Source organism: Citrus sinensis, chromosome 5 (genome assembly GCF_022201045.2).
Source record: "Citrus sinensis cultivar Valencia sweet orange chromosome 5, DVS_A1.0, whole genome shotgun sequence".
Taxonomy (NCBI): domain Eukaryota; kingdom Viridiplantae; phylum Streptophyta; class Magnoliopsida; order Sapindales; family Rutaceae; genus Citrus; species Citrus sinensis.
In genome coordinates, this window is record NC_068560.1 from 35,929,597 (window position 1) to 35,942,238 (window position 12,642).

The following is a 12,642-nucleotide window of genomic DNA, read 5'->3' on the forward strand; positions in this document are numbered from 1 at the left end:
AACCGTTGGATTAAACCTGGGCCCTACGTTAGGTAATTTCGCAAATGAAACTGATTGGTTGGATTCAAATAAAGACGAAGATTGGATTTTTTTTTTTTTTTCCCTCTATTCCCTTTCTTGGGTTGGCGCCGGTTAAGGGAAGTGACGCGGGATTAGTTAATTGTATAAGCGACAATAATCTTAATAAAGACCGAGTCAAATTTAAAATCCTCGCTAGACGGGATTGCATGCAAAAATATAAAACGCTTTTAAGCCTATTTTTAATTAGTGTCGAATAATAATAATCATTAGTTTCTTCTCGTTAATTAAATTTGGAAAGTTATCAAGTTGTTAATGTCACGTTGTAGTAGTATTTCACTATTTTGTGATCTTCTATTTAAAGTTCGAGTCATTGGACCATGCCCGGTGGGCCCGGGTACATAAGTATGACCTAACCCTCTGACCTTCCACTTGGAGAACCGCGGAATTCTCGGCGCCGGTTATTCCTAACTAAGACTAAAAATCCCACCCGTCGGTAAGGCGAGTGAACAAAAGCGATCGAATCAGATGGTACTATGATTTGAAAGCTGTCTTTGGAATTGAAGCGTGATTTCACGAAACAGCGGGGCGCGCGTGGGATTGAAGATCTCTAATATGGGAGAGAGATTATCAGACAAACTCCGCGTGAAATAACTAAAATTAACTCGATCGGCTGAGATCAACAGTTCCGCGTATGGGCCCCACCACAGTGATGAATACAAATCAGGACCCTTTGTTTTTGGGCATTGCATGTTGTTTGACGACGAGAGCTGATTGATGGCAAGTTCAAGGCATGTTCGAATATTTATTCTTCGAGAATGCAAGCTGGAAAGAGGCGTCCAGCTTGCCAATTTAGCCAGTGTTGTTGCAATCAACAACTGCTGGTTTACTCATTACAGCTCACCACATCCACCTAAACAGGGACTCTGAAGTCGGTCATTGCACCCCCACAAAGATTTCAGATTGACCCGGATAAATAATTACTTTGAACAAAAAAAAAAAGTCAAGTTTTATGGAATCTTGTGTGACAAGGAAGAAAAATGTGGTGTTATTTCTTCAAAAATCAAAGATAATGAGGCGTTGGCGCGTTGCCCGTTCTGGTCCAGGTGCAGCAGATCATTGTTACAATAAAACCAAAATAGAAAAGAACGTTAAACAGATACACACAGCTGAGCTCATTAATTGAAGTGTTTAACTGTAAAATTGATGAGCATAAAACTTGTAATTAATGTGTGTCTAGCAAAATTACATCAGACATCTGAGAGCGTCTTGATCTCCTGATCGGTCGTGATAAAAACAAAAGCTAACGGTAATGGTCTAATTTGATATCAGCTAATTCTGTGAACAAGGCAAGGCCAGGACATAAACTTACGACAAGATGGATTGTTTTTCCCAGCATGTTTTACCTGCAACAAGAACAAATAGCCAAAAGCACTTAAAATGCTCGATGGAATAAGCCAAATTGTTATTATTAACATACATGAAGTCATTGAGAAGGTTCCAAGTATGAATTATTTATGAAAATTATTATTTTATAAAAGCATCATAGCGCCAGATCTGCAGAAAAGAATATATAACAAAGATTTTAAGCTTGAATATCTGTCAAAATAAATCTGTGCAATACAACCCACTCATGACCTTCTGTCCTTCCATGTACGATTTGTCCGTCTATATTGTTTGGAATTCGTGTAAAAAAATATTGCTAACCCCAAAACCAACACTATACATAATGAACATATCTGCTGCAATGTTACTATTATTGCCATTTGCCACCATACTCCTAGTTAACCTAAAGAAGCAATGTGAATTCTATTTGTAGATTCATGCCTGTCAAGCTACTGAACAGCGTTTAAGGGAAGTACACTAGTTCAATGTATTGAAGGTGTTTATTTTTTCCAAAAGGTTACCTAAATTGATTGGACGGGCTCTGATATCTGGTACTTGGAATTCAAGAGATTCTTCATCTGATCAGAACCATTTACCCTGATTATATAAACCTGAAAAATGAATATGGTAGATGCAATGTCCAATTAACCACTTCAGATTTTAGGAAAACAGATTATTCACACTAGAGATAGATACAAGCAAGATTACAGAGAAGGGACAGTAGAAAATCAGAAGTCTACATATTATGGTGAATAGAGAGCATGAATTTGCATGTGCTATGTTCCCACCACACAACACATAATATATATATATATATATATATATATATTATGCTGATCAATTGTGTTTGAAAGGTCAAACACATGGGAAGCATAATGAACCTCAAACTTAAGCCAAACACAATAGTTCTAGAAAACCATTAGAAGGTACTAAGGTTAAAAATTCATATATAGCTTAATCATACCTTGAATGCAGTATTCCTAATTAACTGAAAAACTAATGCATCCCCATCCACCAAACCATGAGCAACAGCAAATGCTTTCCATCCACCACTCAATCCTGTTTTTCTTGGCAAATATACTGTTGGATACTCATCACCATCTTCATCTATCAAAGTGATAGCTTCATCACGTTTAGGGAGGTTCCTCCGGCAGAAGTAGCCTGGAAGGCCCTGTTGTTTATAAATTCGAAAATGATTAGGAGTATTGCTTCAATTTCAACCCATATATTACAATGAAATTAGACCTCAGATAACATACACAATTCCAGTCATTTACAATTGAATTACAAATGGATTCACCTTTTCTTTCTGATTACAGACCACACCATGGTAATAAAAATTCAATATCCTCCTTGGTGAAACTGTAGTTACAATCATGTTTTGAGCTATAAAATCACTAAACTTGTGCTCCATAAGTCATTTCGGATCATTCAAAATTTAAATCAAACAAAAGATAAGAAACACTTAGTAAAGAAATGAACCATGAGAAAGATGAGCGCGATTTTGCTACCACTTACTCATGAACCAAAGAGAAAAAACCACAAAGATGCATTAATAGAAAGAAGAAAACATTAGGAGCCAATAACACCAAGCAGCTTACCAGCCAAAATCCGCCAGTAACATGCGATTGCAGCATCGGCTTTATAAAAGTTGGATGCTCGGGTCCTAAACGAGCTTCCAGTTTTTCCGCTTTCTCTACAGCACCTGCTCTGGCTTCATCTGAGGCATAAACCCGGTTCGACAAATCCCTCTTGGAGGAAATTCTAAAAATTCCAGAAGAAATTGAAGCTTGCAACATCAGACTAATAGGAAACATATCGTTACAGTTATTATCACGCAAAAAAAAAAAAAAGAGAAATTTGAATAAAGTGTACCTTCTAGGTATCTCCACACGAACAAGAGTAACCTGTTGCAAAACCAAAAACGGGCACTGTTACTTGTTCATCATAGTTCCATTTTCTTCTACATTAAGCTTTATATGCTAAGGCTACGGCTCAAATGTTGATATATAGAGGTAAAGAAATGGTAAGCTCACTCCATTGTAAACAGGGGCGGGCTTGTTGGCTACGCGACTGGAGCGCCTCAAGACGACATCCTCTTGTTTCTTCACTGTACGAGGTTTCACTTGTTTCTCCTGTCGATTGAGCAAACACAAAGTCAGCTGTATTGACAACTAGAAAAATAAAGTTTATATATATATGATCAAAGAACAAGAGAGAGGGTGGCACATGAGATGGTTCAATAGAGGGCTTTTTGCGGAGAGCTTGACAGAGCATGGGCAGATTGAGGGCTTCCATTCGTTTCTTGTTTTCCTCCACTCTTTTAAGGCGACATTCCTCGTATGATGGCTTCGCCTTCACCATTTTCTCTGGAACCAAACACGAACCTGTTTTTCTTTTCGCTAATCCTTTAGCCTTCTATTTTGTAATTTTGTTTTGAGAGTAACAAAAAGGCACAACGGTAAAGACCTAAGCGAGGTGACCGATGAGTTCCTACTCGTTTGAGTTACCAGTGAGGAGCCAGCTAGCCGAAAAGTGCCCTGCGATTGGACAGCACCATGTATTTGTATTTTCTTTTCATTTTTTTAATGGCAATTCACTAATAATAATGTAAATTTAAGGAGACAATTTTTTTTTCCCCCCTTGCAATAAGTAAAGATGTGATATCATATCATTAGAGAAGCCATCATACATAGTGAGTGAGGAGTGAGTGATCACAGACCGGCACCACTTTTTAGTGGTTGCCGCCAAATTAAATAGTATTTCAAATTCAAATTTTCAAATTATCAAAGAGGACTCTAGTCACTCAAGGCGGTGTTTAGATGACCACGCATCGCGCCTATAAACACAGAGAGATACTTAATTTTGTTTTTTTTTTTTTTTTAATTTCCTTTTCACATTTTTCTACTAGTAATACTTCATTTTATTTCCTTTACACATTTTCGTAGAGCATGCACCATGTGGTACTTTAATCACTTCCAACCGCTGTTTAGAAGTTAGAACATCGTTCTCCTACAGTTTGCTCATAAATAATCAAAGTTAAAAGGGGACTAGACATCTTTGTGATGCATCTAAATAAATAAGACATGGTATTCACAGTCTACAGCTGATATCATCACCGGGCACTGGCTGCTCTTATAATTGAGAGATGTACAGAGTCCAAAGCAACGAACAATGTTGTCAATATAAATGAAATACTCCTTTTAGTACTTTATCATGCCTGAGCTCCTCAACCAGGGCAGCACCTCTTGCAGTCCTTCTTTCAGGCTTCTGGGGTTATAACCCAACTCTGTTTTGGCCTTCACACAAGAGTATGCCCACTGATGTGCCAAAACACGTACAGTCTGCTCAATAATTCATTCATTGTAAGAAGATAATGCATGCTAAATAGGAAGAAGAAGAAGAAGAAGAAAGAAAAACTGTTCAAGGAAACAAATACAAGAATACACAGAAACAGATTCACAGTGTAAGCATTGGCACCGAAAAGAGAATAAATGAAAACGTGTAGGCAGAAAATGATGGGACTCATCATATATTGTTGAAGTAAGCAGTCTATAAACAAGTCAATATCAGTCTACATGATCAAATTAATTAGCACTCAAAAAATTCATAATCCTAACCAGTGCTACAACCAGGGCCAATAAATCAATTTCAGAAGCCATAGCGCATACCGGGTAGCTGATGAGAGGAAGCTTTCCTGTGATTCGAGAGAAGAAAACTAATATCCATCCATATGCCTCAATCAACCAAAGGGGAATGCAAAATCTAGGCCTGCTTGTTCCAGTGATGACAGCAGCCATGTCAAAAATTTGCATGAATGACGCATTCTCTCCAGTAAGAAGATATCTTTCACCAGATCGACCTTTTTCCATTGCTGCAATATGACCATCTACAACATCATCAACATGACAGAAGGAAAATCTATCATTTCCATAGCCAATATAGCCAGGTAACCGTCCATTAAAGCGTTCAATCATCTGAAAGGACAAAGCAATAATCATCACAGCAAGCATCTGATACTTCTCTATGCAATCAAGAGTGAAAGCATTCAATCAAGTATGGTATATACAACTTTTAAGAAATAAGGTAGCTATCTGGTACTCGATAAGAGACAAGTGGTTAAAGAACTGCAAAGTGTTAACACATATAAATCAATTAGCTGATGAGAGAAACACACTATCTGCTGTTCATCTTCAAAACAATGTCTAAATAAATAAGAGTTCATTCACCAATGGGGCATCACTGGCCTACAACCAGAGCTTCCACTACTAGACTCAATTTAAAGCACATGTTCCATGGTTCGTTCCAGCCTAAATTGCATGACAAGTAATTTGACAATGAAAGAAAACTAAAGAAAAGTGCTGCGAAAACAATAATCTTACCAGTTTGGCAACAAGATTACCAGTGGTGAGCTTCCCCGGACCATAAATAACACCTGGGTAAACTGGCACTATTGGTAACCCCTCTGACGCAGCTTGTAGAGCTATCTTATCAGCCACAGCCTTAGACCTCTCGTACTGGGTACAGAAATACTTCTCCTCATGAACCTGCCGCCAAATAATTCAAAAATTAAATCAATAAATCAGTTACTTTTACACAGCGCATATAAAAGATAAATTCTCATACTTGATTTTCATCGGCAATGTATCCATCTGTTGAACCAAGAGCAAAGAATGAAGACGTGTATATAATCTTCTCGACTGTTTTAGTCTCTTTAGCTGCCTGCACTACGTTCTTTAATCCTTCGACATTAACCTAATGCACAATTTTAAAAACTCGGATTTTGTTTCAATTCCCCCGAAATAAAAATAGTAAAAACGAACAAGAACACTTTACTTAAACTTAAACTTCAACTTCAACGACGAAGGTGACTAGGGGTTCAACTTACGGCAAAGAACCTAGAAGGATCGGGGAGCCAAGGCTCGACAAGAGCGGCTGTGTGGAAGATGACGTGGCAACCGAAGCAGGCGTCGACGAGCGAGCGGTAGTCGGTCACATCGCCGTAGACCAGCTCGAGAGCTCCCTCCGAAGGGAGACCGGAGATGTCGCTGGTGCGCCTGACCAAGGCTCGAACCGAGTGGCCTTGCTTCAGAAGCGCGTGGCAGAGTCTCCCCCCTAAGTAACCCGACGCGCCGCTCACTAGTATCTTCATACTTTCTCCCTGTCCCAAACACAAAGTCGAATCAATCGGCTAAAACAAAATGTCAACACAATTAGAATAGAAATTGGGAGCCCTTATCTGACATTAAATGTAACGTACACACTTCACAACAATCACATAAATAATAAGTCCATATAATTTATATGGTTGTTATAAAATGTGTATGTTTCATTTCATATAACATAGAATTTATCTTAAAAATTACAATACAATATGAATGATGGCATATTTTATTGGGAATTTCTATATTATCCATCCATGCGCAGGATATATCGTATGATATTCTGTAGAATATATGTTCAATTCATGTTTAATAATTGCAACTCTCTATGAAAAATAAACGGTGGAAACTCTATTCATTAATTAAATGGGATGTGGATGTGGATGCCGATATGGATATGGATATTATTTTCAAGTGTACACTTGCACAGCCCTCACTTTTGTTTACCCTCGAAGATGACTTCAAATTCCTCCATCTTACAATAATGAACAAACTCGGTATTTTTTAACGGGAAAAATTATTTTCACCCTTAAAGTTTAATGTAATAGCTCATTTCATCCATATTTTTCAAATAATAACTTAAAATATCTTTTCGTTAACTCACCGTTAGTATAAAGCCGTTAACTAATAATTAATTGAGGACAAAATAAGATTTTTTTATTAAAGTGATACAAACTATATTAAAATATATTTTTTACATAATTAAATAACACTACAAAGTATGCAAAATTTATAAACTTTTTTTAAATAAAATCCACGATAATATAGTTCGATATAGTCATTGAATAAGTGCATGTTTGGTATGACTTATTTAAGAGCCATAAGTGCTTATTTACTTCCATGAGCACTTTTTAAAATTTTTTATGGTGTTTGGTTATTTTTTTAGTAGAGTTTTTTTTAACTTAAATAAGCTAATTTACCTCTACTAGCAAAAGTCCAAAATTTGAGTTTTTGGGAGTAGAGGTTAGAGAGCTTTTCCAAAAAATTATATAATATTAAAAATATCCTTGACATATTTTATTAATTACATAATACCCTTTGTATAAAATATACCTTACGAAAACTATTACCGCCATTTAAAAATATTGTTGCCGCCACTTCACTTTATCTCTCTTTTTTTTTTAAATAACCAACACTTTAATTTTGCAATCCCTATACATAACCAATACTTGAGAGAGCAATCATAGTCATAGCCAACGTTTTTAGTGAGGAGGATGCTAGGTAATGCGACACTTCATGTTCCGTTAACATTTCAGTTATATTATTGATTATCATTTTAATTTGGATAGTATTATTTGTTTAGGAGAATATATCAATTATGCAATTTTTAATTTTGAAAATTAAAAAAATGATTAAACTGATTTTTTTCTTTTTAATTGATAGCTTAGATGCATTTTGTTACATGTTATATAATTATGAATATATATCATTTTTGGTAATTTAATTACACAAAAACACTTTTAGTTTTACACAACCAAACAGTTTAATGGTTCAAAAGTATTTTTTTAATTGACAACCAAACACCCAATGGTTTTTTGTCCAAAAGCTCTATTGGTATAAGCTCTACTGCTATAAGCTCTATTTAATAAGTTGTACCAAACGGAGCCTAATTGCTATAAGGAACAAATTGTAATTAACACAATATCTTTATTCTTTAAATATTGGAAGAAAAACTCAAAATACCACCAATTTTTATGTGCTTGCATGTGCTGAATATCTTCTTTATCTCCAACTCAATTCAAACAATTTTACAGTGTAATTAGAGAGTATACTTATATGAATAAGAAAATTATGATATTTTTGGTACTTAGATTTAGGGTTTATATAGTTTTATGCCGCTAAAATAGAAAGAAGTGAAAAAAGAATTGCTTGAAATATAAATTTTTTATCTTTTTCAGTATTTCCTATTTAGTTGGATTAGATAAAATTATTTTTAGTTATATGTCAACTTTTATTTATTTTTCTAATTTTCTCTTTGATGAAAATTTATTTTTACCCTTAATGAATTATTAACAAACGACATTCAACTAACGGTGAGTTAACAGAAAGATGTTTTGAGCTATTGTTTAAAAAATAAGAATGAAATGAATTATTGCATGAAACCCTAAAAATGAGAAGGGTTTTTTTCCCTTTTTTAACGTTAACAAGTTAATGGAGAAGATGCTGCATGTTGAATTATCATGCACGAGCAACAAAAAGCGTTTTAAAAAATGACGGAAACATTGAAATGCCAATGTGAAAATATCGTAAAGTATTGAGGTTCTTCATTTTGGAAAATTAAGTGGATTTACATCCAGATCCTCCCCTTATTTTCAATACAAATCATCCCGACAAACCCTACATTAAGCTAGAGCCTTTTCATACATGTAACCGTCAATGTACAGTTTGTCAGAACTCAGAATAGAGGCCAGGCCACAAGCCCAAAACATGGCATTCTCCTTATTGTCTTACAAAAACGCCAGATTATCAACTCCGTTTACATAACATTTCAAATGCCCATGTCTCCATTTTTCCTTTTTTCTTTTTTAATTCTTCGCGGAAATTCATGTTCCCTTGGGCTGATGCCAGGCGAGCACTGTGTTAAGCAAAGAGCCTCGTACAAGATACGATTCAGTAGATTCTATCCTCAAGTAAAAGTAGTCAGTAGAATCTTACAATCTTGAGCGGCGCATACATTTGATAGGATTAAATGGGGCACGCCTCTGTGATGAATTATACCAGGATCCATTTAAAGAATCCGATGACCTGATATCCCAGCCTTCAACATTCTTGGGTACACAGACGTCGAATAGAATTTGACCAAGAACCCCATGAGTGTTAATGCTTGGTGGGTTAGGCAAATGAATCAGTCTTTCTTTGTGTTCATCTTGCAGGGACCCGACATCTCTGCCATCGTAATATTCAAGAGAGCTGGGCAAGACGAAATGATCACTAGGCACAAGAGAAGTTCCTCGGAAGCTCCGGGTTGGGCTCACAGCTGCTTTACTCAGGTTGTACATTGGATCAGCCATATCATCATGTGTTCCCTCCAGGCCCATTTTTTCTCTTTCAAGTCGTTGAATCCGTTGGGAGTAAACTGCACCCGCCTTACCAAGGAGCTCAGTCACAGCAGCCTTATAGTCAATTGGATAATGCCGATAGTGACCTGTAATAACTATCACGATTGAATCACATAAAGAGGATTTGAAATATATGGATGATGCAGCCTAGAAGCATTTGCAGATGAAAGTTGGACCAGCCATCAGATTCACAAAAATGGTCATAAGATGATGGTTATGATTTGTCTTCCAATATAACAGAAGTTGTACATGCACACACCCACATACATTCATCACGGCCATCATTAAGCACACGCATTGGAGAAAACCTACATTAAATAACATTCTCCTTTGACATTTGTAAATATAACCCAGCATCATTTCTAAAGCATTGTTTGGGCATATGTTTTCAGTCCCTGCCAAGATACTAGTGACCAAAATTTGTGTTCACAACTTTAACCAAAGTACAAAAAACATCAACAGCAGCATACAGAGCATTTGAAAGTATAAACCCTCTACAGCACACAACAGGACTCCATTTGGTTTTAAAATTTATATAAAAGCACAACCGAAACAGTCAAAGAAAATCTCAGCAGAAGATATCACACACCATGATCATGACTACACATTAGACCAATGAGTTTTGAAACAGACCTACGTGAGGAGAGCTGTTCCATTTTACAAGTTTTACATCTGCCCCTAGATCACACAGTCGTTGAGCAAAATTGTAGATAACTTGGTAAGGAGCAAGATCATCATCTTCCGAGCATAAAATGAGATATGGGGCCCCAAACCGCTGCATAAGAACTATACTGAATAAAAACAGGAGACATGAAAAGGGAAAGCTTTTCTATATCAAGTAAGCCGCTGTCTTCTTACCACAGAGGAGTACAGAGTCTGCCAATACTCCGCTCGATGCGATTCAAACCTATTAAGGAAGAAAGCATCAAGACCAGAAGCAATGCCATTTGCTATCCGAGAGACTAATCTTGGTGGATGGGACATGTTCAGAACTGAGGGGTGAACAGCAAATCTGGCACCCAAATCACTAGTAAAATCCACTGGACTAGAATCATAGATCTGGCCTGAAAAACAGTCCCTAACCAGTTGGCGGTCATCCTTCATAAGAAAGAAGAAGAAAAAGTAATTAAACCACACAAAAAATGGTGTTTTCAAGTTTAAAAATTACACAACGTATATCAAGCAACTCTTTGTCAACCCAACATATCAAAATTTGTTCAGATCTTATGGGTAAACACAAGAAAATGTAAACTTCATCCTACCTAGCGAGTTTTGTTATTTCATCAAAAGCATTAATATTGGAAGAAACCATAACAACCGAGCATGTATATAGAAATCTCTCAAAGAAAGAAAAAGAAGGAAAATAGATGGGTTTATAGAAAAGGTACCAGATTCAATTTTGCTTCGCATATTCCCTCAGTTATCTGCAAAATAAGTTTCCAGCCAAACCAAAGACTTTAGAACTATGATGCATTCTTAGCTTCCACAGAAATGCAGGAAAGAAATTCGCTGCTGACATCTAAACACAGATAAATGCGGTCTCTAAATTCTTGAAAATATTACCTGAAGAACCTTGTACATGCAGGCTTTTGGACCCCCAGAAAAAGATGCAAAAACAACAGGGCATGGCCCGAACTTCAGCTCCTGCTTGCCAGAATAAAACCATAAATTTACAAGATAAACACTCAGTATGTCAACCCTTTAAAAAATTTCAAGATACTAAAGTCTAAAAATGTTATAAGGCTTCAATCAAAACATAGATTGTGTTTGGGCATGGTATTGATTTCCACCACATTAGCTAAACATGAGTTGGGTAAACATCAATTCTAGCATCCAAACCCATGTCTGCTTAATAGCTAGTGAATTCACTCGAAAGCACCTTTGCAATGAAAGTCAAACCACCACAATCCAAACAGACTGTTCGAAGATGCAAATACAAAAGAAGAAAAGCACTGACCTCTACGAGTTCCTTCAGAACATCCAATGCCAGGCTTTCAGCCTTTTCAGGAAAAAACCTGCAGATATTACAATAATCAAACCCAGAGAACAAAATCATCAAGTCGTGTGAGCATAAAAGGAGAGCTAATCCCTTATATTAACCAAATAAAAAAAAAAAAACCGGTTGTATTCATCTATCCCTTCCATCGAGCATGATCCTCACATCAATCAAATCAAATAGAACTTACATATTGAGAAATTGAGAATGGCAAATAAGTGAATTCCATCCCAAAGAGGAGTAAAGCTGGACGAAACGCTTCAATTGTCTCTCTTCACTAGACATCCAAGCAAACACCACCACTATCCCTTCTCTCCTTCCTCCTCTTTCCTTCCTTCCCCAGTAATACCTACCCCCAAATCCCCACATTGTGCTCTCTCTCTCTCTTTTTCTCCAATTCCACTTAAGATTAGATGAACTCACTTCCCTTTCGGATATTTCGTTTTGCTGCAAATAACAAGATTTAAAAAAAAAAAACCCGCACGCGCACAATTCGATTCGATCTACGGACCAAAATTTAGAGATATCATAAGGTCCTGGAGTATTTTCTCACCCCTGCTGATTTTTTTCAATCACGGTCATATTCTTGAAGGAGACGCTTCAAATACGGACCCTTTTCAATATCCACAAACGCGGGCCACATTGTTTTTTTTTTTTGGTTTTAATTTACAAAGGTTAATTTTTTTGGTGAGTTGACTTTAATGACTTAAATATCCTCGACGATGTCGTGTCAGGAGCTCATTGATGGCAACGTCCCCTCTATTTGGTTTGCACGGAAGTGGCGGGCTGTTTCAACATTTACAGAATAATTTCGCTGCTCTCTTCAGAATTCTGTGTTGATGATATTATTGGAGTTTTTTAATATTTAAAGAAATCAAGGAGAAATACTAATTATGAGGTCCAGCCAATAGCTGAGAATGCAGGCATGGTCACACCGCTGTTATTGTACAAGTAATTGACGTAACGAAAAACATAACTAGATTGTCATCCAGCGGAGTGATTATTTCAATTGTTATAATAT

General features: G+C 36.5%; 3 protein-coding genes across 5 annotated transcripts; all 3 read right to left on the minus strand.

Annotated features, from left to right (window-relative positions):
- Positions 1 to 1,084: 1,084 nt before the first annotated feature.
- On the minus strand, positions 1,085 to 4,227 carry LOC102616768 (B3 domain-containing protein At5g42700). Of its 2 annotated transcripts, XM_006473282.4 has the most exons (7): positions 3,634 to 4,227; positions 3,441 to 3,539; positions 3,280 to 3,311; positions 3,006 to 3,168; positions 2,369 to 2,575; positions 1,926 to 2,015; positions 1,085 to 1,424 (listed from the first exon to the last, which is right to left on the minus strand). In XM_006473282.4, exons 1-6 carry the CDS (start codon positions 3,766 to 3,768, stop codon positions 1,926 to 1,928), a joined length of 726 nt encoding a protein of 241 aa, XP_006473345.2. In that variant the 5' UTR covers positions 3,769 to 4,227; the 3' UTR covers positions 1,085 to 1,424. The 2 variants fall into 2 exon arrangements, with proteins under 2 accessions (XP_006473345.2, XP_024951787.2); XM_025096019.2 differs by lacking the exon at positions 1,926 to 2,015.
- Positions 4,228 to 4,368: 141 nt separating this feature from the next.
- On the minus strand, positions 4,369 to 6,937 carry LOC102617063 (uncharacterized). 2 transcript variants are annotated; one of them, XM_052441558.1, is made up of 6 exons: positions 6,764 to 6,937; positions 6,293 to 6,621; positions 6,031 to 6,159; positions 5,787 to 5,951; positions 5,076 to 5,381; positions 4,369 to 4,724 (listed from the first exon to the last, which is right to left on the minus strand). In XM_052441558.1, the coding sequence occupies exons 2-6, from the start codon at positions 6,554 to 6,556 to the stop codon at positions 4,608 to 4,610; spliced, it is 981 nt and encodes a 326-aa protein (XP_052297518.1). In that variant the 5' UTR covers positions 6,557 to 6,621; positions 6,764 to 6,937; the 3' UTR covers positions 4,369 to 4,607. The 2 variants fall into 2 exon arrangements, with proteins under 2 accessions (XP_052297518.1, XP_052297517.1); XM_052441557.1 differs by having other exon boundaries at positions 4,369 to 4,748; positions 6,764 to 6,925.
- Positions 6,938 to 8,808: 1,871 nt separating this feature from the next.
- On the minus strand, positions 8,809 to 12,260 carry LOC102617750 (uncharacterized). The gene is made up of 7 exons (XM_006473286.4): positions 11,812 to 12,260; positions 11,583 to 11,640; positions 11,189 to 11,269; positions 11,014 to 11,049; positions 10,484 to 10,723; positions 10,259 to 10,400; positions 8,809 to 9,711 (listed from the first exon to the last, which is right to left on the minus strand). The coding sequence occupies exons 1-7, from the start codon at positions 11,988 to 11,990 to the stop codon at positions 9,218 to 9,220; spliced, it is 1,230 nt and encodes a 409-aa protein (XP_006473349.3). The 5' UTR covers positions 11,991 to 12,260; the 3' UTR covers positions 8,809 to 9,217.
- Between the last annotated feature and the right edge of the window lie 382 nt (positions 12,261 to 12,642).